Source organism: Trachypithecus francoisi, unplaced genomic scaffold, assembly GCF_009764315.1.
Source record: "Trachypithecus francoisi isolate TF-2019V2 unplaced genomic scaffold, Tfra_2.0 Lachesis_group10, whole genome shotgun sequence".
NCBI lineage: Eukaryota > Metazoa > Chordata > Mammalia > Primates > Cercopithecidae > Trachypithecus > Trachypithecus francoisi.
The window spans coordinates 35,845,431-35,872,712 of NW_022681455.1; the positions used below are offsets into that span (position 1 = coordinate 35,845,431).

Genomic DNA, 27,282 nt, shown 5'->3' on the forward strand with positions numbered 1-27,282 from the left:
CAGCAATACCCAAGAGACAACTTACATTTTTCTAAGACAAAAAGAGCATAGCAACACCTTGAGTTTCTAGAATTAAAAAGCTCTGCCACATAAACAATGATACTTTTAGTCTAGAAATCTATGATTGTGTTGTGCAGGGAAGGAGTGTTGAGGAAGTATAGCTGCATAGGTACCTTTGTTGTCCAGTGGTCCATTATGTTCTTGCTCTTGTTCATCTTCACAGGGTATCTCTGCCCGAATGCTTTCTTGAAGTTGGCTAATGTGTTGTTCACTGAATGACTGATCTATAGTTGAGGAAGACTGGCACACCATGGTGTCTGACACCTCAGATTTTATAGGTGTACAAGAGTCTGTTTCTTGAGATGTGCTGCTGTCTCCATTTTGGGAGCTTAGGAAACTAGATTCCTGATTCAGATTTTGAACATCACAGTCATTAGCATTATGTAGATCCTCTTTATGTCTCAATGTTTCACTATTACTGTTCTGAGTATAATTAATGACTTCAATCACTCCATTGCAATTAATTTCTGCTGCACCACCCTCTGTATCACGTTCCATAAGTGTTTGATCCTGGCCAATGGTACTTGACTCTTCTAAGGAACAAACGAACAAAAAAGATGTATGCATATGTGTGTGAGTGAAAGAACAGAAACATTTCTCACAAGATTAAAACATTTTCTAGAACTTATACTGAGTGACATAAAAACATGACTAAACATCTAAAACCTATTTCTGGAAGGGCCAAGATCTTACTTTTACCCAACTGTTAAATGAAATCTATGTTCCATTTCCTGAGAAAAGTTACAAATTACATTTAAATATTACCTGCCTAACATTTATGACAAGATCCATATTCTTATAAAGATACCCCCAGAGATATGTTGTATGTATGAAACCACTGTATTATATAGCAATGATAAATTAACGTTAAAGTGTGTTGTAAAGTAATTTTTGTGATGTTCTATTTATACCAAGTCTTTCTTGGGTCATTTTATTAGGTGGGTTCTCTTTCAAGGGTCTTTCAACAGGACTCTCTGATTCTTCTTGCTTGTTTGGTCTTTTTTGCCCAGGGCCCGACTCTTTCTCCATTTCCTCAATTTCCTGCATTCGCTTCTCTAGTAATTCTGCCTGGCGCTTCTGCTTCTTCTTCAATTTCTTCTTCTTATTCTTTGACATTTTGTCAGCCTGGGCGGAGATTACAAACAGATAAAGCCTTCAGGTAGCTAATTAATTACCCCCAGTTGGAGATAGTTGTTAACTTTAATTACTTCCTAATTAAATTTCACAAATCTTTCCCTAACATAGCATTTAAGTCTTTCATTAAATTAAAAGATGTGGGATACTCTTATAAACCCAAATAAAAACAGAATAAATAACAAAGTGTGGTCTTCTGAGCAGTCTGTGGGGCTGGTTTACATTCAAACTCAAATTTTTTAGAGGCCTCACCAGTACAAATTTGATGAAGGTGCATGGGAATTTACTGGAGAAAATTATAGAAGCGCAGGAATTTTTTTCCTTTTGGTTCTCAAACTTGAAACAAACTATTACCATCCACAACAGAAGAACCCATGCCTGTAGTCCATAGATCAAAATTAGATATAGAAACACCTTATACTTACTGGTTTAGGTTGGGGAGCAGTACTGACTGAAAAGAAAAGAAAACCAAGTAAGAATTCTGGCATTCATCAGGCAATATAAACTAAGGCTCAGATAAAACACTCTACCAGAATGAAAAGTCTTTCTTACGTAGCCTACATTGCAGAAAAAACTATTATTTTTAAACGACTTAAGCAGAAGCCACATTATTGTTAACATTTTTAAAGAAAATAATGCATAACAGAAATTGCCAAACTTAAAAAAAAAAAAAGTAGCATCAGTAAGTGCAAAGAACCAAGTTCCCATTTCTGGTTTCCACAACTAAAGCTGCTAAAATCACCTATTTTCCATTTCCATGCACTGCTTTAAATAGAAAGGGACAAGCAACAACCTCTTCACCTCAAATGCTATCCAGAATCTGTCAGTTTTAAAAGGGGAGTCTAGGTGACATCAAGAGCTATAGTAATTTGCTCTATAGCATGTCATGGGTAACTGTAGCTTAGCTGGAAGGCAGATCTTCAGTCTTCCTCTTTTAAAAATATTTGTATAATAACTCTGGTTAAAAAAACACATAATAGGCCAGGCGCGGTGGCTCAAGCCTGTAATCCCAGCACTTTGGGAGGCCGAGATGGGCGAATCACGAGGTCAGGAGATCGAGACCATCCTGGCTAACACGGTGAAACCCTGACTCTACTAAAAAATACAAAAACTAGCCGGGCAAGGTGGTGGGTGCCTATAGTCCCAGCTACTCGGGAGGCTGAGGCAGGAGAATGGCATAAACCCGGGAGGCGGAGCTTGCAGTGAGCTGAGATCCGGCCACTGCACTCCAGCCTGGGCGACACAGCGAGACTCCGTCTCAAAAAAAAAAAACACACATAATAAAAATTTATACCCTGGATAAGTGTACATTCAGTGGTTTTAACACTATTCACACGGTTGTATAACAGCATCTGCAGAATGTTTTCATTCTGTAAAACAGAAACTACATCCATTTAACAACCAACTCCCCATTTCCCCCTTCTTTAGTCTTCCTTTTTAAAGGAAGTAAATAACTAATACTTCAACTTGAGAATCAAACAAGTTCCTAAAAAGTGACACTACTAAAACTAAAATCTGTATCTCAAAAGAAAAAAAAAATCATAAAGCAGCCTTTATATAGTTATTTATTTAATGTTATGTCTTGAGACAGGGTCTCACATTGTTGCTTAGGCCGGAGTGCAGCAGCACTATCACCACTCGCGGCAGCCTTGACCTCCTAGGCTCAAACAATCAGCCTGCCCCAGCCTCCTGAGTAACTGGACTACAGGCATGCACCACCATGCCTGGCTAACTTTTTTAATTTTTGTAGAGACAAGGTCTTACTATATTGCCTAGCCTGGTCTCAAACTCCTGGGCTCAAATGATCCTCCCACCTCAGCCTCCCAAAGTGTTGGGTTATAGGCATGAGCCACTGTGCCTGGTCCCATAATTTATTTGGTATATAATACTGTATGGCACACTACTAACTGCTTCACCATTTAATCCCAATAATTCCCAGTGGAGGGAAAATAAACCAAAATAACTCAGCTAAGGTTTCTCAGTGTAGGATGAAACCCAAATTCAAACCAAGTGTGTCTACTCCAGTGTTTAAACCCAAACTCTTAATAGCAATGTTATCTTGTCCCTCTATAGACTACCAGTCCTATAAATGAGCATGTGTGATCACAGTAAGAGGTAAACACTTCAAAGATCATCAAATCATAAGAAAAAATATTTTTAAACAATACACACCAGCTTTCATAAGCTACAACACAAAGACACAACAATATCTAGTTTTCTCCTTCCCCTATGGAAGTAACAGTGAGAATGTCTCTTGGAAGCTGATAATATTTCTTAAATATGTTATTATTGAAATGGATTGAGTAGTGTTTAATTCTCTGGTAACAGAATAAAAGTAGAAATTTCTTTTAACTTCTAATGAGAGCAAAGTCCCTAAAAGAAAATATACCTGCAGATCCGGAAGGCGGAGGAGCTCCAGATCGCTGCCACTCTGTTGCTTCTGCAGCCAGCCTCCGAATGTACTGCTCATTCACTGACAATAAGATGTTCTCTGGTTTAATGTCAGTGTGGATGATACGGCACTTGGTATGTAAGTAATCAAGACCCTGTAACACCTGAATGGAAATAGAGTGGCAGACTTGCAAATACAAAATACAGGTTTTCTGGATAAGCAAGAGATTATAACAGGACATTAAAAAAAAAAAAGATATGGTAGCGTTTTTTATAGAGAATAAAAGCACCTTTTAAAAAAAGCACTAAAAAACTTTCTCAGACAGATTTTTTTTTTTTTTTTTTTGAGACAAGAGTCTCGTTCTGTTGCCCAGGCTGGAGTGCAGTGGCGCGATCTCGGCTGACTGCAAGCTCCGCATCCCGGGTTCACGCCATTCTCCTGCCTCAGCCTCCCCAGTAGCTGGGACTACAGGAGCCTGCCACCATGCCCAGCTAATTTTTTGTATTTTTAGTAGAGATGGGGTTTCACCATGTTAGCCAGGATGGTCTCCATCTCCTGACCTCGTGATCCACCCGTCTGGGCCTCCCAAAGTGCTAGGATTAGAGGCGTGAGCCACCGCGCCCGGCCCTCAGAAAGATTAAACTATGAAAAAGGCAAGAATTTATTGGCCGGGCGCGGTGGCTCAAGCCTGTAATCCCAGCACTTTGGGAGGCCGACGCGGGCGGATCACGAGGTCAGGAGATCGAGACCCTCCTGGCTAACACGGTGAAACCCCGTCTCTACTAAAAAATACAGAAAAAAACTAGCCGGGCGCAGTGGCGGGCGCCTGTAGTCCCAGCTACTCGGAGGCTGAGGCAGGAGAATGGCGGGAACCCGGGAGGCGGAGCTTGCAGTGAGCCGAGATCGCGCCACTGCACTCCAGCCTGGGCGACACAGCGAGACTCCGTCTCAAAAAAAAAAAAAAAAAAATTCTTCAATGCTTTACAAAGCTAATTCTATTTGGAGATATTCTTCAACTATGTACATTGCAAAGACAGAATAAACATTCAACACACCCTCTAAGTGTTGTAACGTAGGTGATGACAAAGATTTAGATATCTTTAATTCAAATTTCCTCATTGATGAAGAACTGAGGTCTCTTGCGCCCAGTTTGGAGCTCTTTCCAGGACATATTATCCAAACAAATTTTTGCCCCTTGAAGTATTAAAATTTTCCTGATGGTAAAATTCTACACTGTATATTGAAGGCTCTTTAGAAAATTAGAAAATTCCCATGAATCATGCTGTATAAAGAGATGGCAATAATCTGACATCGCAATTATCTATTCATGTAAAATTACTATTTGCAACCAGAACTTCTGGATAAGGGCTCCAATGTTTCCAAGTTAGGAACCTCAGCTTCCCTTTCTAATTATTATAGGAGGCAAACCTAGGTGAAAATACTTATGCTATAACATTTAAAAACAGAATAAGCACAATAAACTCTAAAGGTTGAATGAAATATTTAATTTTAGCAATTAAAATTAAGTTTTTTTAATCTTTCAGACGGAGTCTTGCTCTGTCGTCCAGGCTGGAGTACAGTGGCACAATCTCGGCTCACTGCAACTTCCGCCTCCTGGGTTCAACCGATTCTCCTGCCTCAGCCTCCTGAGTAGCTGGGATTACAGGTGCTCGCCACCATACCCGGTTAATTTTTGTATTTTTAGTAGAGACAGGGTTTCGCATTGTTGGCCAGGCTGGTCTTGAACTCCTGACCTCAGGTGATCTGCCTGCCTCGGCCTCCCAAAGTGCTGGGATTACAGGTGTGAGCCACTGTGCCCAGCCAATAACTTACTTTTTAAAACAAAAATTCTTTTTTTTGAGATGGAGTCTCGCTCTGTTGCCCAGGCTGGAGTGCAGAGTTGCAATCTCGGCTTACTGCAAGCTCTGCCTCCCGGGTTCACGCCATTCTCCTGCCTCAGCCTCCTGAGTAGCTGGGACTACAGGCGCCCGCCACCATGCCTAGCTAATTTTTTGTATTTTTAGTAGAGATGGCGTTCACCGTGTTAGCCAGGATGGTCTCGATCTCCTGACCTCATGATCCGCCCGCCTCGGCCTCCCAAAGTGCTGGGATTACAGGCGTGGGCCACTGCACCCGGCCTTAAAACAAAAATTCTATTGGAAAAAATAAACTCCTGACACTTTAAGAATATTTAAAAATCACTATAAAGTCAAGACTAAGATACATACTTGCTGAATAATTTTTTTGACACAAGGCAGTGGAAGCCCCTGATAACTGGACTTGATGATCCACTTGAGCAGATGATGCCCCAAAACTTCAAATACCATGCAGATATCTAGGAATTCATTAAGGAGGAAAAAAAAAGGCACAAAAGAAGAACAGGGCAAGATAAGCTGTGAATTCCACCCATTAAAATATTATGTATTGTTTTCTTTCAGTATAAAAAGTTACAGAGCTTGAATGAATAAATATGTAGCTGTCAATATTCTAAAATTTCAAAGTCTAATGCTATAGTCAATGAAAGCATCCATGAAACATAAAATTGTGGGCAGTTGGCTTATCAGTATTATTATGTACATTAAAATACTCAATGGTAAAAGAAAAAGTGAAACCTACATATGCAAATAGTGAAAGAAAGCACTAGGCTCAAGCTGTTGATTAGGTAAATTAGTTTCTTCCCTAATATCAAAATTGGTGTCCGGGGTAAAAATTCCCACTCTCACAGTTTCAAAGCAAAGAAAAACAAATCATTCTTTAACCATAGAAGACACGAATGTACAAGAAAGACTTTTTTTTTTTTTTTTTTTTTGAGATGGAGTCTTGCTCTGCCACCCAGGCTGGAGTGCAGTGGCCGGATCTTAGCTCACTGCAAGCTCCGCCTCCCGGGTTTACGCCATTCTCCTGCCTCAGCCTCCCGAGTAGCTGGGACTACAGGCGCCTGCCTCGTCGCCCGGCTAGTTTTTTGTATTTTTAAGTAGAGACAGGGTTTCATCGTATTAGCCAGGATGGTCTCGATCTCCTGACCTCGTGATCCGCCCGTCTCGGCCTCCCAAAGTGCTGGGATTACAGGCTTGAGCCACCGCGCCCGGCCAAGAAAGACTTAAACCTCAAAAATGTAAATGCCAACTTTTTTTTAAATAGGAAACTTACTTAATGCTCTGCAGTTTACAAAACTAATCTTGATTCCAGCGCCACCGTGTGTTGTCCTTATGTATGAACAACCTGATGACACCACACAGTAGGAATATTCTGAGTCTAAAATTGTGCAGGGCACAACAGGGATTTTAGTAGTATCTTGATGTCTTCCACCCCCACTAGCTTCTACATGCAAGTCAAGACACATATATATAGTAATGGTCTAGTGCTCAGACTTTAAGATTCTGCATTAAAGGAAAGCCTGAGCTCCTTGGAAAAATGACCAAATCCAACACAGGAAAAATACAGGGTAAACTTGGAACACCTTGCTGTTCCAACAAATAAGATAATATGTCAGGAAGAAACAGGAGCCATCTTGAAAAGGATGTCACCAGCCATGTGGAGACTTTTTTTTTTGAGACGGAGTCTCGCTCTGTTGCCTAGGCTGGAGTGCAGTGGCGCTATCTCGGTTCACTGCAACCTCCGCCTCTCGGCACTACAGGCGCGCACCACCATGCTGGGCTAATTTTTCTATTTTTAGTAGAGACAGGGTTTCACCATATTGGCCAGGCTGGTCTCGAACTCCTGACCTCGTGATCCACCCGCCTCGGCCTCCCAAAGTGCTGGGATTAGAGGTGTGAGCCACTGCACCCGGCCAGACCATTTTAAAGAATAAAATTACGAGTTAATATATGAATTGAAAACAGAACAAGTCCACACTGATCTGAAAGTAAGTGTGGAGGCAGGAGGAAGAGAAACATCTTCTTTAGAGAAGAAAGCCAAATAATAAATATATAAAGGATTACAGAAATAGAAAATCACCATTTTACAATCACTATAGTATATACTATTACTGATTCAGATAAGAATCAGTGAATACTAAAACGACATGTGAAAGACTGTTGGGAAAAAGGATTGTCACAATGTCAAAATATCATTCCACAGATTGCTTATTAATTACGAAAAGAACAAAGTACCTTAACAACTGGGAAATCTGGAAGGCACTGCCTTAACCAAGTGATCAAACTTATTACCACCAATGATAAGCACAAATTCACATCATGTGCCTTCTAATGCAATATACTGAGAAGACTAAAACATAATCCATGTAGTATGCTTGACAAACACGGTTAACCTGAATTTAATCATGAGGGAACAGTCAAACAAATCCAAACTAAGGTGGCATAAAACAACTAGCCTGGATTCTTAAATAAATTTTTTAAAAAAGGCAATTTCATAAAAGAAATGTTCCAAATTACCTAAAATTAAGAGTACATGACAACCTCAAACACAGATCAAAATTACAACAAGAGGCCGGGCATGGTGGCTCAAGCCTATAATCCCAGCACTTTGGGAGGCCGAGACGGGCGGATCACGAGGTCGGGAGATCGAGACCATACTGGCTAACACGGTGAAACCCCGTCTCTACTAAAAAATACAAAAACCTAGCCGGGCGAGGTGGTGGGTGCCTGTAGTGCCAGCTACTTGGGAGGCTGAGGCAGGAGAATGGCGTAAACCCGGGAGGCAGAGCTTGCAGTGAGCTGAGATCTGGCCACTGCACTCTAGCCTGCACGACTGAGCGAGACTCCGTCTCAAAAAAAAAAAAAACAAAAAACAAAATTACAATAAGATAGCATCTCAAACTAATAAATGACTAAAATAAAAAAACTAAACATCTTGGGAGGCTGAGACGGGCGGATCATGAGGTCAGGAGATCGAGACCATCCTGGCTAACACGGTGAAACCCCGTCTCTACTAAAAAGTACAAAAAAATTAGCCGGGCGAGGTGGTGGTCGCCTGTAGTCCCAGCTACTCGGGAGGCTGAGGCAGGAGAATGGCGTGAACCCGGGAGGCGGAGCTTGCAGTGAGCTGAGATCTGGCCACAGCACTCCAGCCCAGGCAGCAGTGCGAGACTCCGTCTCAAACAAACAAACAAACAAACAACAAAAAAACTAAACATCACCAAATGTAGGTGAGGTTGTCCAACAATTAGAACTCTTGTATTATGCTAGGAGGAAGTCTAAAATGGTACACGTGCTTTGGAAAACTGCTTGGCAAATTCTTAAATATAAAACCTATGAAGGGCCAGGCATGGTGGCTCATGCCTGTAATCCTAACACTTTGGGAGGCCGAGACAGGTGGATCCTTTGAGCCCAGGAGTTCAAGGAGACCAGCCTGGGAAACAAGGTAAAACCCCATCCCCATAAGAAAAATCCAAAAATTAGCCAAGTGTGGTGGCGTGTTCCTGTAGTCCCACCTACTCGGGAGGCTGAGGTGAGAGGATCACCTGAGCCCAGGAGGTCAAGGCTACAGTGAGCAGAGATTATGCCACTGCACTCTAGCCTGAGTGACAGAGTGAGACCCTGTCTCAAAAAGAAAACAAACAAACAAAAACCTTGCACCTATCAAGTTTTCTGCTTTAGCCAAGATGGAGTAACAGGGACTGGATTTATCTTATTGAAAAAACAATACTCAAATAGATCAAATACAGAAACAACAGAAGACTCTGGACATCAGACAACAAGTACAGTGGTTCCTGAAAAAAAGAAACAAGAGCTGAACCCTGGGACTGCCCCATCTTATTGCCTTGAGGCTTTCCAGGTAGACTCCACAAGTTGAATCAATGGGAGCTGAGAGTCTGGAGAGACCAAGGCAGCTATAATTCACTGAACAAGGTACCAGAGAGGGGAAAGCTGCAGAAAGAGAGAAATTTGGAGATTTGCAGAGGGGGCCCACCCCTTTAAGGATTCAGCAAAGCACGTGTGTGTGAGGAAACTAGCAGAAGCAGAGAAGAAAAAAACATCTTAAAGGATTATAGAGAACAATGCCCAGCATTCGCATAGGGCTTGGAACAGTGCCTGTTCCCAGCAAAGAGACTAGAAAAATTCAATCACAGGGTATTGGGTAGGATATATTTGAGAAGGTCTTGCCTCAGCAGAGGGAATGATTAGCTCTGGACTGAGCAATGCTTTGGATCCATCTAACAAATCATAAAAGTAAAATCTAAACGGATAAAACACTTTCCGAGTAACATAATAGCATCCCACAACAAGGCTCAAGAAGATTTACAGAAATACAAAACATCCAGTAGCCAATAAGGTAAAACTTACAAATGTGATCACCAGGCAATAAAACATATCCGAAATTAAAATAATCAATCATGTGAAACTGACTCAGAACCATCACAGATGTTAGAATTAGACAAGGACATTAAATGGTTATTATAGCTGTATTCCATATGTTCAAAAAATTAAGTAGAGATATGAAAGGTATTTTTTAGAAGACTGAAAATGGGCCGGGCGCGGTGGATCATGACTGTAATCCCAGCACTTTGGGAGGCCGAGGTGGACGGATCACGAGGTCAGGAGTTCGAGACCAGCCTGACCAATATGGTGAAATTTCGTCTCTACTAAAAAACATAAAAAACTAGCCAGGTGTGGTGGCGCATACCTGTAGTCCCAGCTACTCAGGAGGCTAAGGCAGGAGAATCACTTGAACCCAGGAGGCGGAGGTTGTAGTGAGCCAAGACTGCACCACTGTACTCCATCCTGGGCAATAGAGGGAGACTCCATCTCAAAAAAAAAAAAAGGACTGAAAATGAACTTCCAGAGACAAAAAGTGCAATGTGAGAGATGAAAACACACTGGATGGAATAAATGGCAGATTATTGTAGAATAAAAAGATTAGTGAACTTGACGGCACAGCAACAGAATTAGTCCAAAATAAAACAATTTGGAAAAACAATCCAAACAAATCCACACATCCACAAAAGAGTAAGCTGTGGGGGCAACTCAAATAGTGACCCCCAAAAAGGGAAGACAGGAAGGAGGTGAAAGTATGTGCTTTTTGTAATGAATCAACAAATCATAAAGGTAAAGATTCACCAAGTAGCAAAGCATACCCCGAAGTGCTTAGGTTCTGGATATCATTTCCCACTCAATGGAATTAGGGTTTCTTAGAGAAAAATTGATTCTAGATTTAAGACAGGAAATTCACAAGGTGAGCCTGGAACATCTTGATGCCAGGTAATAAACTGCCAAAATGTCATACAGATCCTGACTCAAGTAAGAATCACAAACTAGAGAAGATTCTGAGAAGATGGTGGAGTTAGAAGCCACTAGAAATCTGTTTCCCCACCTAGACAACCAATGCATTGGTAGAATCTGTCTAATGTGATTCTTAAGAAACCCTGGAGTCTACTGAATGCTCACAACTTCCAGAAGAAGAGGCTTGGATAATAAATTATTATAAATGTTGGTCAATTTCAGCTCTTAGCACAGTGGCACCCACCTATCCACTAATCCTACAGCAAGCAGCCCTGCACACAGTTTGTTGGAGCCACAGTGGGCAAAAAAGATCCTGTTCCAAGTATCAGAGAGGCGGGTGGCCATTTTTGTACCCCTACTCCATTGTTTTAAGCCCCTCCTCTGGCTGAAGTGATCTTGCAAGGATTTATAGGGCCAGTGCCCTATTTCCTCTCTTTCATTTCTTTCTTTTTCCCCTTTGGGAGTTAGACATTAAGACTAGACTAGGACATTTATGGCCAGGCACGGTGTCTCACACCTGTCATCCCAGCACTTTGGGAGGCCAAGGTGGGCAGATCACTTGAGGCCAGCAGTTCGAGACCAGCCTGGCCAACATGGTGAAATGCTGTCTCTACTAAAAATACAAAAATTAGCCAGGTGTGGTGGCATGCACCTGTAATCCCAGCTACACGGGAGGCTGAGGCAGAAGAATTGCTTGAACCCAGGAGGCAGAGGTTGCAGTGAGCTGAGACGGTGTCACTGTACCTGTCTGTGTGACAGAGAGAGACTCTTGTCTCTAAATAAATAAATAGACTAGGACATTCAAAAGCAACTGCATATAGAGGTAAAATCAGAAAGTGACTGCATGTCCAGGGAAAGATGCAGACTGAGCAAAGACCTTTCGTTTATGTCTCAGGCGGATCCTTGGAAGAGACAGACTACATAACAAAAACAAAAACAAAACAGGGCCAGGCACAGTGGCTCATGCATGTAACCCCAGCACTTCGGGAGGCTGAGGCAGGATGACTGCTTGAGCCCAGGGGTTTGAGACCACCCTGGGCAACATAGCAAGACCCCATCTCCACAAAAAATAAAAAACTAGCTGGGTATGGTGGCATACAACTGTAATCTCAGTTATTTGAAAGGCTGAGGGAGGAGGATTGCTTGAATCCAGGACGTCGAGGCTGCAGTAAGTCATGACTGTGTCACTGTACTCCAGCCTTGGCAAGAGAGTGAGATCCTGTCTCAGAAAAAAAGAAACAAACAAAAAAAACCCCATCAAACCTTAGGGATATGGCCAAATCTAATTTCCGGAGTTACCATATTAGATTTAAAAGTCCAGTTTTCAAAAGAAAATCACAAGGCATATGAAGAAATAGTTAAGTACAGCATATTCAATTAACAAAAACAAATCAACAGATACTGTCCCTGAAAAAGACTTGATGCAGACCTACTAGATAAAGACTTTAAAACAAATGTCTTAAAGATGCTCAGGCCAGGTGTGGTGGTTCATTCCTGTAACCCTATCACTTTGGGAGGCCAAGGCAGGAGGACTGCTTGAACCCAGGAGTTCAAGGCCAACCTGGGCAACACAGTGAGACTCCATCTCTACAAAAAGTTTAAAAATTAGCCGGGTGTGGTGGTATGCACCCATAGTCTGGAGTCTTAGGCAGGAGAAGCACTTGAGTCTGGGTAGTCAAGGCTGATGTGAGCCGTGTTCCCACCACCACACTCCAGCCTGGGTAGTGTGAAGACCTTGACAGAGCAAGACCTTATCTCGGGGGGGAAAAAAAAAAGCTCAAAGAACAAAAGATGTGGAGAAAATCAAGAAAACAATATATGTACAAAATGGAAATATTAATAAGGATAAAAAAATAAAAAGAAATCAAAGGAATTCTGGTGCTGAAAAGTACAATAACCGAAATAAAAAATTAACTAGAGGGATTCAAAGGCAGATCTGGGTAGGCAGAAGAATCAGCAAACCTGAAGTTAGGATGACGGAAATTATCAAGTGTGAGGAACAGAAAGAAAAAAGATTGAAGAAAAGTGAAGAGGCTTAAGGGACCTGTGGGACATCATCAAGTAGACCAAATATACACTGTGGCAGTCCCAGAAGAAGAACAGAGGAGGAGGCTGGGCACAGTGGCTCACGCCTGTAATCCCAGCACTTTGGGAGGCCAAGGCAAGTGGATCACTTGAGGTCAGGACTTCGAGACCAGCCTGGCCAACGTGGTGAAATCTCGTCTCTACTGATACACAAAAATTAGCTGCGTGTGGTGGTGTGCACCTGTAATCCCAGCTACTCAGAAGGCTGAGGCAGGAGAACAGCTTGAACCCGGGAGGCAGAGATTGCAGTGAGCTGAGACTGCACCACTGTACTCCAGACTGGTGACAGAGTGAGACTCCATCTCAAAAAAAAAAAAAAAAAAATTAAAGAAGAAACGGCCAGAGAGAATATTTGAAAAAAACAATGGTTGAAAACTTCTCAAATTTGATGAAAGACATGGATCCAAGAAGCTCAATGAGCATCAAGTAAGATGAACTCAAAGAGACCCACACCAAGACATATTATAATCAAACTTTTGAAAGATAAAGAGGGAATCTTGAAAGCATCAAGAGTGACTCTTCACATACAAGGGATCCTCAATAAGATTATCAGCAAGTTTCTCATCAGAAATTTTGGAGGCCAGAAAGCAGTGGGCCAGTATATTCGAAATACTAAAAGAAAAATAATGTCAACCAAGAATCCTGTATTAAGCAAAACAGTATTTCAAAAGTGAGAGAAAAATTAAGACATCTCATGTAAACAGAAGTTGATCGAGTTCATTACCAGATGTGCCCTGTAAGAAATGGTCAAGGGAGTCCTATAGGGTGAAATGAAAAGACACTAAACAATAACACAAAGCCAGGCATCCATATGAAGAAATAAAGATTATCAATGAAAGTAAATACTTGAGTAATTATAAAAGCTAATATTATTGTAATAATGGTTTATAACTTTTTGTTTTCTACATGATTTAAAAAAACCAATATGTCAAATAATAATTATTAGTCTAAAAGCTAGTATAACTTTGGTTTGGTAGAATATATATATAAAAAAAAATGATCCAACTACATGCTGTCTGCAAGAGACTCACTTTAGATCCAAAGACACAAACAGATTAAAAGTGAAAGGTTGAAGAAAAGATTCTATGCAAATAGTAACCAAAAGAAATCGGGGTGGCTATACTAGTATCAGACAAAATAGGCAAGAGATAAAGAAGGACATTATATATATTAATAAAAGGTTCAACATACCACCAAGATATAACAATTATAGACATTTACATACTTATTAAAAGACCACCAAACTATATAAAACAAAAATTGACATAATTAAAGGGAGAAATAGTTCTACAATAATAGTTGATTTTAATGCCACTGTCTCAATAATGTATAGAATAAGCAGACAGAAGATAAGCAAGGAAATAGAGGACTTAACACAATAAACCAATGAGATGTAATAGTCATTTAACAGGTAGAGTTTCAGTTTTACAAGACGAAAAGTTATGAAGATGGATGATGGTAATGACTGCACAATTTTATGTCATGTGTACTTTACCACAATAAAGAAAAAATTAGACCAAAGAAGAAGAAGAACAATAAGAACAATACCAACAACCAGTAGTAGCAGTAGTAATAGTAGCAGCAGCAGCAGCAGACAAAAACAAAATAAAGCACAAGACATTTGGAGAGATTGAAACATTGACTAGAGAAACTTGTGACTAAAACTGGCCCCAATTTTTTTTTTTGGTATAATAATTGCATTCAGGTTATCTTTTTATTTAACAAATCTCTTTGTCAGAGAATGTATCTTGTTCTGCCAGCCACACTGGAGTACAGTGGTGCTATCACAGCTCACTGCAGCCTCAAACTTCCAGGCTCAAGTGACCCTGCTGCTTCAGCCTCCCAAGTAGCTGGGACTACAGGCATGAGCTACCATGCCTGTCTAGTATTTTTTATTTTTGTAGAGACAGGGTCTTGCTATGCTGCCCAGGCTAGTCTTGAACACCTCAGCTTCACAAGGTGCTGGGATTACAGGCATGAGCCACAGTGACTGGCTAGGTTATATTTTAAGAGTCCTTGCCGTTTAGAAATGCATTCTAAAACAATTACGGATAAAATGTTTAAGACTGGCTACAGAATTATCAGGAGGTACAGACAAAACAAGATTGGCTATAAGTTGATAACTCCTGAAATGGGTAATGGATCTGTGGGGATTCGTTAAACTATTCCTACTTCTTTACATTTGAAATTTACCTACGATTCTGCTGGGAAAAAAATTTTTTTTACCCCCCCGTGGTGGAGTCTTGCTCTGTCACACAGGCTGGAGTGCAGTGGCATGATCTCAGGTCACTGCAACCCCCGCCTCCCGGGTTCAAACGATTCTCCTACCTCAGCCTCCCAAGTAGCTGGGATTACAGGCATGTCCCACCACGCCTCGCTAATTTTTGTATTTTTAGTAGAGATGGGGGTTTCACCATATTGGCCAGTTTGGTCTTGAACTTCTGACCTCGTGATTCGCCCGCCTTGGCCTACCAAAGTGCTAGGATTACAGGCGTGAGCCACTGCACCTGGCCAAGAAATGTTTTTAAACAAGCAATTAAATAGGCTGGGCATGGTGGCTCACGCTTGTAATCCCAGCACTTTGGGAGGCTGTGGCGGGTGGATCACCTGAAGTCAGGAGTTAGAGACCAACCTCATCAACATGGCAAAACCCTGACTCTACTAAAAATACAAAAAGTAACTGCACGTGATGGTGTGCACCTCTAATCTCAGCTACTCGGGAGGGTGAGGCAGGAGAATCACTTGAACCCAGAAGGCGGAGGTTGCAGTGAGCCGAGATTGAGCCACTGCACTCCAGCCTGGGCAACAAGAACGAAATTCTGTCTCAAAATAAATAAATAAATAAAAATTAAAAAGCAATTAAATAAATTTATCAAAACAAGATTATTTAAAATGCAGATTACTTAAAAAGACTAAACATAAAATAGGATTGTAAAGCTATTCTCTTAATGTTTCTAGCTTTGATCTGCTTTTTATTTGTTGAGAGAAATATTACAATTTGAAAATGTTGTTTTAATTTGTAAGCAGTGATATTAAAATGACCAAACATATAGTAGCTTAAAAATATATTTGATAGAACATCATAATCAATTGGCAAAAAGGAAGAGCCAAATAATTGGAGTGAAAGAAAGCTAATGAGTAGCAATCAGAAGCACTGGTAATTGAAATCACAAGGTTACAGTTAAAAAAAATCTCTTGGGGAGACAGTGTAAAGAAAATAACAAAAGGCTGAAAATAAAAGGCTTACATTATTGAGTAAGCACATTAAGGGCACACTATGAATAAGAGGAGCTAGCAAAAAAGACAGCATATAGCATGAAAAAAAAAGTATCCTAAACACACAGGAAGTCATATAGGTAGACAATAATGACTGGCTAATGTCAACATTACACAGAGAAACCAACTGTCCTCCTTCTTAATCATTCTTTTCCCCTCACCCTCCAGGCAAGTAGAGTGAGCCAGTTTACATGGAATTCTGTAAGAACTAACTTTCTAGTTTAGTGTCCTTTATATTTTAATATGAGAAACGATAGTGGTCTAGAGAAAAAAATGCCTGAACAAACATAAACACACGAATGTGAATGTACAGCTCTGTGTGGGTATGTTATGTTGGGAAAATGGGTAGGAGCAGGAGAGTGACATGAGCCATTACTAACCCTTAACATAGTGTTCTGAGTTATATCCTTTCAATCTCTAATAGTAGTAAATAACGCAGGAGCAAAGATAGCTGGGAGATAAAGATGAAGAAAGGAAAAAACGGCTAAGAACAAAGGGAGAAAAGAAAATAGGGAATCAATGGACACAAGCTACAGAGAAATCACCTAGCAATGTTTGAAAAATATCTTGAGGGCAGGGCGCAGTAGGTCACACCTGTAATCCCAGCACTCTGGGAGGCCAAGGCAGGCAGATCACCTGAGGTCAGGAGTTTTGAGACCAGCCTGATCAACATGGAGAAACCCCGTCTCTACGAAAAATACAAAATTAGCTGGGCATGGTGGCATGGACCTGTAATCCCAGCTACTTGGGAGGCTGAGGCAGGAGAATCACTTGAAACCGGGAGGCAGAGGTTATAGCGAGCGGAGATTGTGCCACTGAACTCCAGCCTAGGCAACAAGAATGAAACTCCATCTAAAAAAAAAAAAAAAAGAAAAGAAAAGAAAAATATCTTGGAACTTGAAATTCAAACATACTAAGATATTTCAATAGTTAAAAAGCCTTCTTTGCTTAGTTAGGGTCAAATAAAGGTACTCAGCATTACTGGGGAGATTTGAGAGTATTTCTGTAGTTTTACTTGGAACTTTCGCAAATTAGTAAAGAAATCTGGCACAATGACAAACATTACAAGATTAAATAATAGAAAAAACAGATATGGCCATCACGACACCCTGTGTGTGTTTTTAAAACTTTCTTGGTTAGAATTCTTAATTCTTTGAAAACACACACAGAGAGAGAGAGAGAGAGAGAGAGAGAGAGAGAGACAGACAGAGAGAGAAAGCCATCTACAAAATGACCACAATAAGCACAAGATACTGTTTTAAGATGGTTGCAGCAGTTTTCCTTAGACATCTGGGGGATCTGTGATTTGTATTTTTCTAAGAAATGACTCAGAATTGACTTTAGAACAATAGTCTTTCTACATTATCAACTGTTTTCTCTCCTTTCCAACTTCCTTCCTGCTTCTCTGTTCAAATTTCTTCCCATTGTCTACACGAAACTACAGTCACATGTAATCCTGTCTCCTTTAAATAAAAAAAGATCAACAGCAATTAGGAATGTGCATTAAAGGAAGCTAAACATGCATGAAAAGTAAAATAATATATGAAATGTCTTTATACATTTTAAGAATAGCTTATAAACAGGTATTTTAGAGTCTCCAATCTAAGTAAGATTCGACTTCATCTTTTACTGAAAAATCTGATTGACCTTTATAAGCATAGCTGTTTCAACAACCTTTCAATTAGCTCACCGCACATCACTTTGATACCTGTGAAGAAAATCAGCTACGGTTCCTTCCAATTCTACAATTCTAAAAATCCACACAAAAACATAAAACAAGTCAGTTTTTCATTATAACAGAACACAAACAATTACACCCTTTTAGACTCTAAACATAATCTACATTCATAGCCTCTTCAAAGTTAAGGCTTAGTATAATAAATACAATCATACCTTAAATTGTTTACCCAGTTTCTTCCTTTCTTTATCTTTCTCTTTCTTTCTTTTAGACACTCGGCTCACTGCAACCTCTGCCTCCCGGGTTCAAGTGATTCCTCAGCCTCAGTCTCCCCAGTAGCTGGGATTACAGGAGCCTGCCACCACGCCCAACTAATTCTTGTATTTTAGTAGAAACAGGGTTTCACCATGTTTGCCAGGTGGGTCTTGAACTCCTGACCTCAGGTTATCCACCTGCCTCGGTCTCCCAAAGTGCTGGGATTACAGGTGTGAGCCACCGTGCCCGGTCAACACAGTATTTTTCATAATAAATTGCTTCCCTTAAAAAGTTTCTGTGCTGGCCGGGCGCAGTGGCTCAAGCCTGTAATCCCAGCACTTTGGGAGGCCGAGACGGGCGGATCACGAGGTCAGGAGATCGAGACCATCCTGGCTAACACGGTGAAACCCCGTCTCTACTAAAATATACAAAAAATTAGCCGGGCGAGATGGCGGGCGCCTGTAGTCCCAGCTACTCGGGAGGCTGAGGCGAGAGAATGGCGTAAACCCGGGAGGCGGAGCTTGCAGTGAGCTGAGATCCGGCCACTGCACTCCAGCCTGGGCGACAGAGCGAGACTCCGTCTCAAAAAAAAAAAAAAAAAAAAAAAAAAAGTTTCTGTGCTAACAAAAATCACAGAATCTTTACTTGGTGATACAAGGCATTTTCTAAAAGTTTCTTTTGATTTCGGTCTAATTGCCTGAAAAGGGGACAAAAAACTTAAAGCAATATCCTGAAAAATCACACCACACAAAATCAGACAAAATTCAGATCTGTGTTCAGAAGTGTACAATAAAAGAGGTAATTTTATTATAATTTGCCTTGAGAAAAGACACCAAGGCCATCTACACAACAAATCTAGTTCCTTTCTTTGGGATTGGGATGATTTATTCTCAAACAGGTCTTTAAAAGGATACGTGTTCCATTAACTCCTGATATTTTAAAGTCATCTAGTAGTTGAACAACCATCTCTCTGTTTGGATCATTAGGGTCTGAATTGCGAACCTGTAGTGGGGAAGAGACAGTATTTAGCAAAAGGTAAAGCATGGAAATAAGCCAAATGGTACGGGAAGCATACTTACAGCAAATTAACTACAAGAAAGAGCTCACATAAATCTGTCTTTAAAATATACTAAAATTTCAATAGCTTTAATGGAGAAAAATCTTAGTCAATTCATAAGAGGAAATACAACCAACAGGAACTATTTTTCTAATTAAACTATTTTGCTCCTTGATATCAAAGTGTGGCCTCCAAATTAACTGCAGATTACCAGGCTATGAGGAACTAAGAAGCTTTTGCAGGATGCGAATCAACTATAGCACCAACAGCACTGTTTATTTCAGCTGACACTTTTTTTTTCATGGAAAAACTTTCTCAATGAAGAAAACAGTATGTTAATTTACTTTTGGGTAGGTACAAGGCTCCTAAACTTGTCACAAACGGACATTCTGAAAAGTACTGTCTTAAGCCAGGTGCAGTGGCTTGTGCCTGTAACCCCAGTTACTCTGAAGGCTAAGGCAGATCACCTGAGGCCAGGAGTCGAAAATAAGAAAAGTACTGCCATAGAAATCTCCTGGTGCAACATTCTCACTTTATGAATAAAAAATCTAAAACTCAGAAAAAAATGGTAACATGGAGAACATACCGGGGTAAAGGCGACCTAAACCCAGGGTTTTCTAATTCTGAGTTTAAGTTCCTTCTACCACAGTGGCATATTCCTAATTTAAAACAAAATTAAAAGTACATTTTTGATAGAATTTATCTGTTTCCAGGTATAAATGGAATCAGTAAATACAGTATTTTTATATTACGTATTCTATAACATATTTGAAAACAACAAAAAAGATGCTATACATTTATTTACACAACTTTCCTTTTAACCATAGTAGGAAAGAAAAATCATTATGACAGTAGTTACCTGGCCTATAAAACATGCTCAGTGGATATTTTTATTCATTTGAAAGGTTTTTTTTTGGTTCATGTGTGTAAGAGGAATTCTAATCATAGCATTTTCCACCAGTTCCCTACTACATGCATGGAATGTGTAAATACTGTTGTCTTCCTTAACCTCTTTAAGGATACTAGAACTTTATAGAGAAAATTATCCATGCTGAAGAGTCTCCACTTGGTGTGCTTTAATTCAATGAAACTTGATTTATTTATAATTCTTTGCATTTATACATATAATCTAATACTCACTGACTTCAGCAACCGGATTTCATCTAGTGCTGTTTCAGTGTAATGTTCAGCACTTTTAACTACTTTCATTGCCACAAATTTCTTCCCCCTAAGAAACAAACACAGGCAATTAAGACTACATAGCCTACCCTTACTTTAGAAAGCTAAGGTTTAGCTATAAGATGGTTAAAAACAACAAATACTGATTTCATCTTTCCCTGTAGCCCAAACAAGCTACTTCTATGAGAACATTTGTACTTGTTAATGATGCTAACTGGCCAGATTTCATTTATAGGAAGAATAAAAAATCTGTTCTCAGATAATCTCAGTTGTTGAATATTTTCTAAGTTAAAATCCTTCTTTTGAATATCTCCCTGAATTTCAAGCAAAACTTCAAAATGAGGATAAATAAGGGGAAAGATATTACCAAATTCCAAGTGTTCTGTGTATCTGTATACAGGTAAAAACTAAAAGGTTAATAGCTGTAGTATTTTCCCACAGGCAGCAAGAAGAAATATTTGGGTGAAGAGAAAACGATAAAAATAACAAAAAAATCAAACGACAAAAGCTTTACCAGCATTAATTTAATCACTCTTGTCTCTAAAGTAGAAAGGGAGATTATATAATACTGATTCTTCACGAAAGAAAAGTGATTTCTCCAAGAATATAGAGACTATTGCCAACAACAAAATTCTGATAAATGAATCAGGCTAGAGATAGACTGAAGTCTGGATCAGCAGCGGAAACTCAGACAAACATATTTAGACATCATCTAACTAATTCTTTTACAGAACCACTAAAACTTACTGAATATCCCATGATAACCATACTGTTGAAAAGTGTCCCCAGCCTAACTTTCGGATCACATGATATCTCCCATTGAATAGATCTCCAATTTTCACAAGATGATAACCTCCTAGAAGACACGGGGGAAATCAGAAAAACCAGGACGAGAAACTGGTAAGAAAAGGCACTTTTACATCACATTTTTCAACAGCTATATAACTTTTATCAATAAAAAGTTTCTTTTATACAATCAATTCAACAGAAGAAAACCTTAATAGTCAAATCAGCCACACAGTATTACTGAATTCATGTTATAAAAAAAGTGAATAAGATTAATGATTTAGATTCAGCCTACAACAGCCTCATCCAAAAATAATAAAAAGGTTGTATATCACAATATTCTTGTCTCTTGATAATCCAACAGGTTTATCTAAACATATATATCTAATATATATCTATTTACAATTACAGTCTCAGGTGTTTTTTAGGAGATAGAATAATTGTTTATTTAGCAAAAAACAAAACAAAACAAACAAAAACAAGTAAGCAAATGGGATTTTTGTTCCTCTAAATAAAAACAAACAGCCCAGGTGCAGTGGCTCACGCCTGTAATCCCAGTACTTTGGGAGGCTGAGGAGGGTGGATCATTTGCGGTCAAGAGTTTGACACCAGCCTGGCCAACATGGTGAAATCCCGTCTTCTACTAAAAATACAAAAATTGGCTGGTGTCATGGCGCATGCCTGTAGTCCCAGTTACTCGGGAGGCTGAGGCAGGAGAATTGCTTGAACCCAGGAGGCAGAGGTTGCAGTGAGCTGAGATCGTGCCACTGCACTCCAGTCTGGGCGACAGAGTGAGACTGTCTCAAAACAAACAAACAAACAAATGGCCAGGTGAGGTGGCTCATGCCTGTAATCCCAGCACTTTGGGAGGCTGAGGCAGGCAGATCACAAGGTCAGGAGATCGAGACCATCTGGCTAACACGGTGAAACCCCGTCTCTACTAAAAAAATACAAAAAGTTATCTGGGTATGGTGGCAGGCGCCTGTAGTCCCAGCTACTCTAGAGGCTGAGGCAGGAAAATGGCGTGAACCCGGGAGGCGGAGCTTGCAGTGAGCTAAGATCATACCAACTGTACTCCAGCCTGGGCAACAGAGGGAGACTCCTTCTCAAAAACAAAAAAACAAAAACACAAAAAATAAACAAACAAACAAACAAAAAAACCCCCAAAATTAGCCAGGCGTGGTGGTGGGTGCCTGAGGCACGAGAATCGCTTGAACTCAGGAGTCAGAGGCTGCAGTAGGCTGAGACTCCACAGCACTCCAGCCTGGGCAACTCTGTCTCAAAACACAAAACAAAAAAAACCCTAAAAAACAGAAAACAGAGGAAGGCCTCAAAAAAGCTGCCAACAGTGGCAAGAATCAAGGTATTTTCATATTTATCTTTGCCAGCTGAGAATAAGGGCCACGTTCTTCTCCTAGATGATATGATACATTCCATTTTGTGTTCCTACCCAAAGACTCTGGAAAGTTTTATCAAGAAACAGAAAAGATAAACAGGCAACCTGATGACACCATTTAAGTGTCTATAATTCCAGTTTAACTTAACAGCCATCACTATGAGAAAAAAAGTAGTAAGAAGGTATTTTGTAAAAATCTATATGCCAAAATGTTACCATGGTTATATGTGGCTGATAGCATTGAGAAGGCTTTTACTTTCTTTTCTGTTTAACACAGCTCTGGAATTTTCTAAGGTAAATATATATTATACCTTTTAAAGAGGAAAAAGGTAAAAACATTTAATATAAAATCAGGCTTTGATAAATTAAGTCAGACTAAGAACAAATACTATTTCCTAAGTTTTAGAGAAAAGGATACAAGGAAACAGCAATAAAACTGTGTTTATGCTGACAGATCAAACATCCAAATGAGAAACTGCAAATAGATGGATCATGTCTCACTTCACACCTCCTTATGAACTTACCTTTACAATAATCATTAGGATCTTCCTGCTCATCATCATCAGATCCCAGAATCTCCTCTTCCTGCTCTGGTAGATCACTCTCAGAGTGGGGAGCAGAGCCTCGGTGCTGAGTTTCAGATCTAAGAAATGATACAAAAATGCCCATTCCATTTGGGCAGAAGAAAATAAGATATTATCAAATGCCACCCTCCCCACAAAAAACTAAATCTTCAGATAATACGAACAGAGTATTACCAAGTGGCCGCCTAGGAAAACATTAGCTGTAGTTTTACCTCATGTTAGAAAAATACTTTACAACTTCAGTACATGATAAATCTGAAAAATATTAAGTACAAAGGAGAAAAATTACTTGAATCTCAATATGCAAACATAATCACTGATAAACTACTGAATCTTCTTCCATTATGTTGCTGTATCTTCATAAAAATATTTATCTGTAATCACATACCATATAAACAAATTTGCATCTGGCTTTTTCTATCATAAACTTTTAAAATTTCTATGAAATCTCTTAAATCTTAACATGCAGGCTGGGCGCGGTGGCTCAAGCCTGTAATCCCAGCACTTTGGGAGGCCGAGATGGGCGGATCACAAGGTCAGGAGATCGAGACCATCCTGGCTAACATGGTGAAATCCCGTCTCTACTAAAAATACAAAAAAAAACTAGCCGGGCATGGTGGCGGGCGCCTGTAGTCCCAGCTACTCAGGAGGCTGAGGCAGGAGAATGGCATAAACCCGGGAGGTGGAGCTTGCAGTGAGCTGAGATCCGGCCACTGCACTCCAGCCAGGGCGATAAAGTGAGACTCTGTCTCAAAAAAAAAAAAAAAAAAAAATCTTAACATGCAGGCTGGGCATGGTGGCTCATGCCTGTAATCCCAGCACTTTTTGAGGCTGAGGTGGATGGATCACCTGAGGTCAGGAGTTTGAAACTAGCCTGGCCAATATGGTGAAACCCCATCTCTACTAAAAGTAGAAAAAATTAGCCCAGTGTGGCGGTGGGCACCTGTAATCTCAGCTACTTGAGAGGGTGAGGCAGGAGAATTGCTTGAACCTGGGAGGTGGAGGCTACACTGAGACGAGACTGCGCCACTACACTCCAGCCTGGGCAACAAGAGCAAAATTCTGTCTCAAAAAAAAAAAAAAAAAAATCTTAACATGCTTCCCTTAGAAGTATCACTGCTTACTTTGGCACATTCTGCTCGGTTGGGCATTTAACTTATTTCTAATTTTTCACTACTAAAAATACAGTTGTTGAATACTTTTGGATAATCTTTGTTCTGTAATTAGAATTATTTCCCTAAAATTAAACCACTAAGTGGGGTTAAAACATTCCTATTTATAAAAATAATATGTTAAATGAGGAAAATATGGAAAACACTTGTTTCAAGACATAACTATTAACATTTTGGAATATTTCCTTCTAGTCAGTGGCCATGAATGCTTCTAATGATTTTTATGTAGTATGACTGTTTCCCAAAATGGTTGTACTAAGTTACACCCCCCCACAGCCACACATGGGCCTTTGGTATTTAAGTACTACCCCATTCTGAAAACTTAGCTTATTTGATAGGTAAATATTTCATTTTATAATGCATTAAAAATATTTACTGATTTCCTTCTCTATATGTCTTCAATTAGTTATATCACAATTTTTGTGCACTGAGAAGTTCAAGCAGCAGAAAAACCTGAATTTGTATTCAGGCTCTGACACGTATTAGTTGCCCGTGTTCTAGGAGCTTTAAGCAAAAAAAGCAGGGTACCTCTGGGCCTCATGCCTGTAATCCCAGCACTTTGGGAGGCCAAGGCAGGTAAATCATTTGAGGCCAGGAGTTTGAGACCAGCCTGGCCAACATAAAGAAACCCCATCTCTACTAAAAATACAAAAAGTAGCTGGGTGTGGTGGCAGGCACCTGTAATCCCAGCTACTTGGGAGGCTTAGGCACAATAATCACTTGAACCCAGGACGCAAAGGTTGCAGTGAGCCAAAATCGCATCACTGCACTCTGTCCTGGGCAACAGGGCAAGATTCTGTCTAAAAACAACAACAACAAGAAAACAAAAGGCAGGGTACACAGCAGTCCTTTCAATGGCTAAAGGAAAATACATCTTAAATTTTTCAGTATTTATTTACCTTTTCATCAACCTGTTTCATCAGATTATTTTTTCAAAAGATTCAATTAACAGAAAAACATTTTAATAGCAAAACCAGTTACATGCTATGACTGAGCTATTAAGACATAAGAAATACCTTGATGCGACTAAGGATTTAGATTTTTGGTGGCCATTCCAACCTTCCTCAATTCTTGATTTTCGTTTTAATCCCCCAGGGCACACAAAATTAGCTATAAAACTGCACGATTCAATGTTCATTGTAACTGAAAACATGTCTTTGGGAAATTTATTTAGTAATACACTGGCCCACTTTCCTAAGTGGAAATAAGGAGTCTGAATGAACAACAACATTCTCCAATTTGAGATTAAGATGGAATTCTGAAACAGATTCTCTGATTCAAACTTAACGAGTTAATGAAATGGGCCGGTTGCAGTGGCTCACACCTGTAATCCCAGCATTTTGTGAGGCCAAGGCGGGCAGATCCCTTGAGCCTAAAAGTTCAAGGCCAGCTTGGGAAACATGGTGAAACCTCATCATTAAAAAAAAAAAAGCAAAAATTAACCGGGCTTGGTGTGCATGCCTGTAGTCCCAGCTACTCAGGGAACTGAGGTGGGAGGAATGCTTGAAGCTGGGAGGTTGAGGCTGCAGTGAGTCATGATTGTGCCACTGCACTCCAGCATGGGTGACAGAGCAGACCTTATCTCAAAAAAAGGGGGTGGGGGGAGGTTAACTGAAGACTTGTATAATGGAGTTGACGTTGTACACTGCACAGCAGACAGGCTGGTATTTATCTTGCAGGGGAAAAAAGGGAGGTCTATTCTCTAAAGAAAATGAAATAAACTGGAAAGAACAAATGATGTTAGTGTAGATGATGGTACCCCAGAGTAAAGTTGTCCAGATTCTGGCATTCAGGGGGACCAAACATCACACAGGTACCCTCCTACCTATTTACTCTAAAGAAAAAGCTGGCCAGGCACAGTGGCTCATGCCTGTAGTCCCAGGACTTTGGGAGGCTGAGGTCAGTGGATCATGTGAGGCCAGGAGTTCAAGACCAGCCTGGCCAACATGGTGAAACCCCGTCTCTACTAAAAATACAAAAATTAGCCAGGTGCAGTGGCACGCACCTGTAATTGCAGCTAGTTGGGAGGCTGAGGTGTGAGAATCGCTTGAATCCAGGAGACAGAGGTTGCAATGAGCCGAGATAATGTCACTGCGCTCCATCTTGGGTGACAGAGTGAGACTCTGTCTCAAATAAAATTAAAAAAAAAAAAAAAAAAAGAAAGTAAGAAAGAAAAAGCCTTGCTAGGGACGTAGGGTTATCAATCAGGTCTCTAATGCCTCATCCATAAAAATAAAAGGTAACTAAGGATCATTGAACATTTGAGGAAAGTCCACAGCCCCAAAGAGAGAGACCAAGATAAGCAATTGGAAAACTGACCCTAGAGGAGAGATATGCATTCAGGAGATAGACAAAACTTAAAAACTAGTTAATATGAATGGAGAAATGTTAAATGATGCCCATTTCCATATAGACTATTATGCTGTAGTCTAAAAGATGAGTAAAGTCAGAAAGAAGTTTTAGAAAATAAAGTTGACCATTCCCTAAATGTAGGGGGAAAAAAATGTCCATTTATCTCATAATTGCCCATTATCCCATAATATCTCTATTCAAGATAATAATGCTCAAAAAGAGATGAGACAAACACAATCAATCCTGAAGTTCCCACATCTGAATAATCAGAGTTGCAGAAAGAGAAACTTATGAAAATAGAAGAGATAAAATTATTAAAGAAATTCAAGAAATTTCTGGAGATTGAATGGAAGCTCCACTTAAATCATTATTAGGGAATTTTTAAAATCCCAGTGTTAAGAAGACTCTAAAGCCTCCTAGGAAAAAAAAAGCTAGAAGAGCAGTAATTAGACTGTCATTATCTCATCAGAAAGCCAATACACTAAAAGACAATGAAGCAATGACTTCTAAATTCTGAGGATTTTTTAAACCTAGTCTAAGTTTCAACAGCATTTGAGAGCAGAATAAAGTTTTTCAAATATGGACAGACACTGAAACTTATCTCCCGTTCATCTTGTCTGAAGAAGTTACTTGAGGTCAAGAAAACAAAGCAGTAAAACTGAGAAAGAGGACATAGGATCCATAGGATTCTGTTT

The 27,282-nt window shown here is 39.9% G+C and overlaps 1 protein-coding gene across 7 annotated transcripts in view; it reads right to left on the minus strand.

Annotated features, from left to right (window-relative positions):
• SRPK1 (SRSF protein kinase 1) overlaps positions 1-27,282 on the minus strand; it is a 92,993-nt gene that overhangs the window by 37,979 nt on the left and 27,732 nt on the right. For 4 of the 7 annotated variants that reach the window (XM_033216945.1, XM_033216942.1, XM_033216941.1 and 1 more), the window contains 9 exons: positions 23,004-23,122; positions 21,045-21,153; positions 20,259-20,346; positions 18,976-19,063; positions 5,815-5,921; positions 3,584-3,749; positions 1,620-1,645; positions 972-1,185; positions 174-593 (listed from right to left, as the gene is read on the minus strand). In XM_033216945.1, the coding sequence (XP_033072836.1) occupies positions 174-593; positions 972-1,185; positions 1,620-1,645; positions 3,584-3,749; positions 5,815-5,921; positions 18,976-19,063; positions 20,259-20,346; positions 21,045-21,153; positions 23,004-23,122 (1,337 nt within the window). Of the gene's footprint in view, positions 1-173; positions 594-971; positions 1,186-1,619; positions 1,646-3,583; positions 3,750-5,814; positions 5,922-18,975; positions 19,064-20,258; positions 20,347-21,044; positions 21,154-23,003; positions 23,151-23,275; positions 23,319-27,282 lie in introns of all 7 variants that reach the window. The other 3 variants (XM_033216943.1, XM_033216946.1, XM_033216944.1) reach the window with 2 other exon arrangements.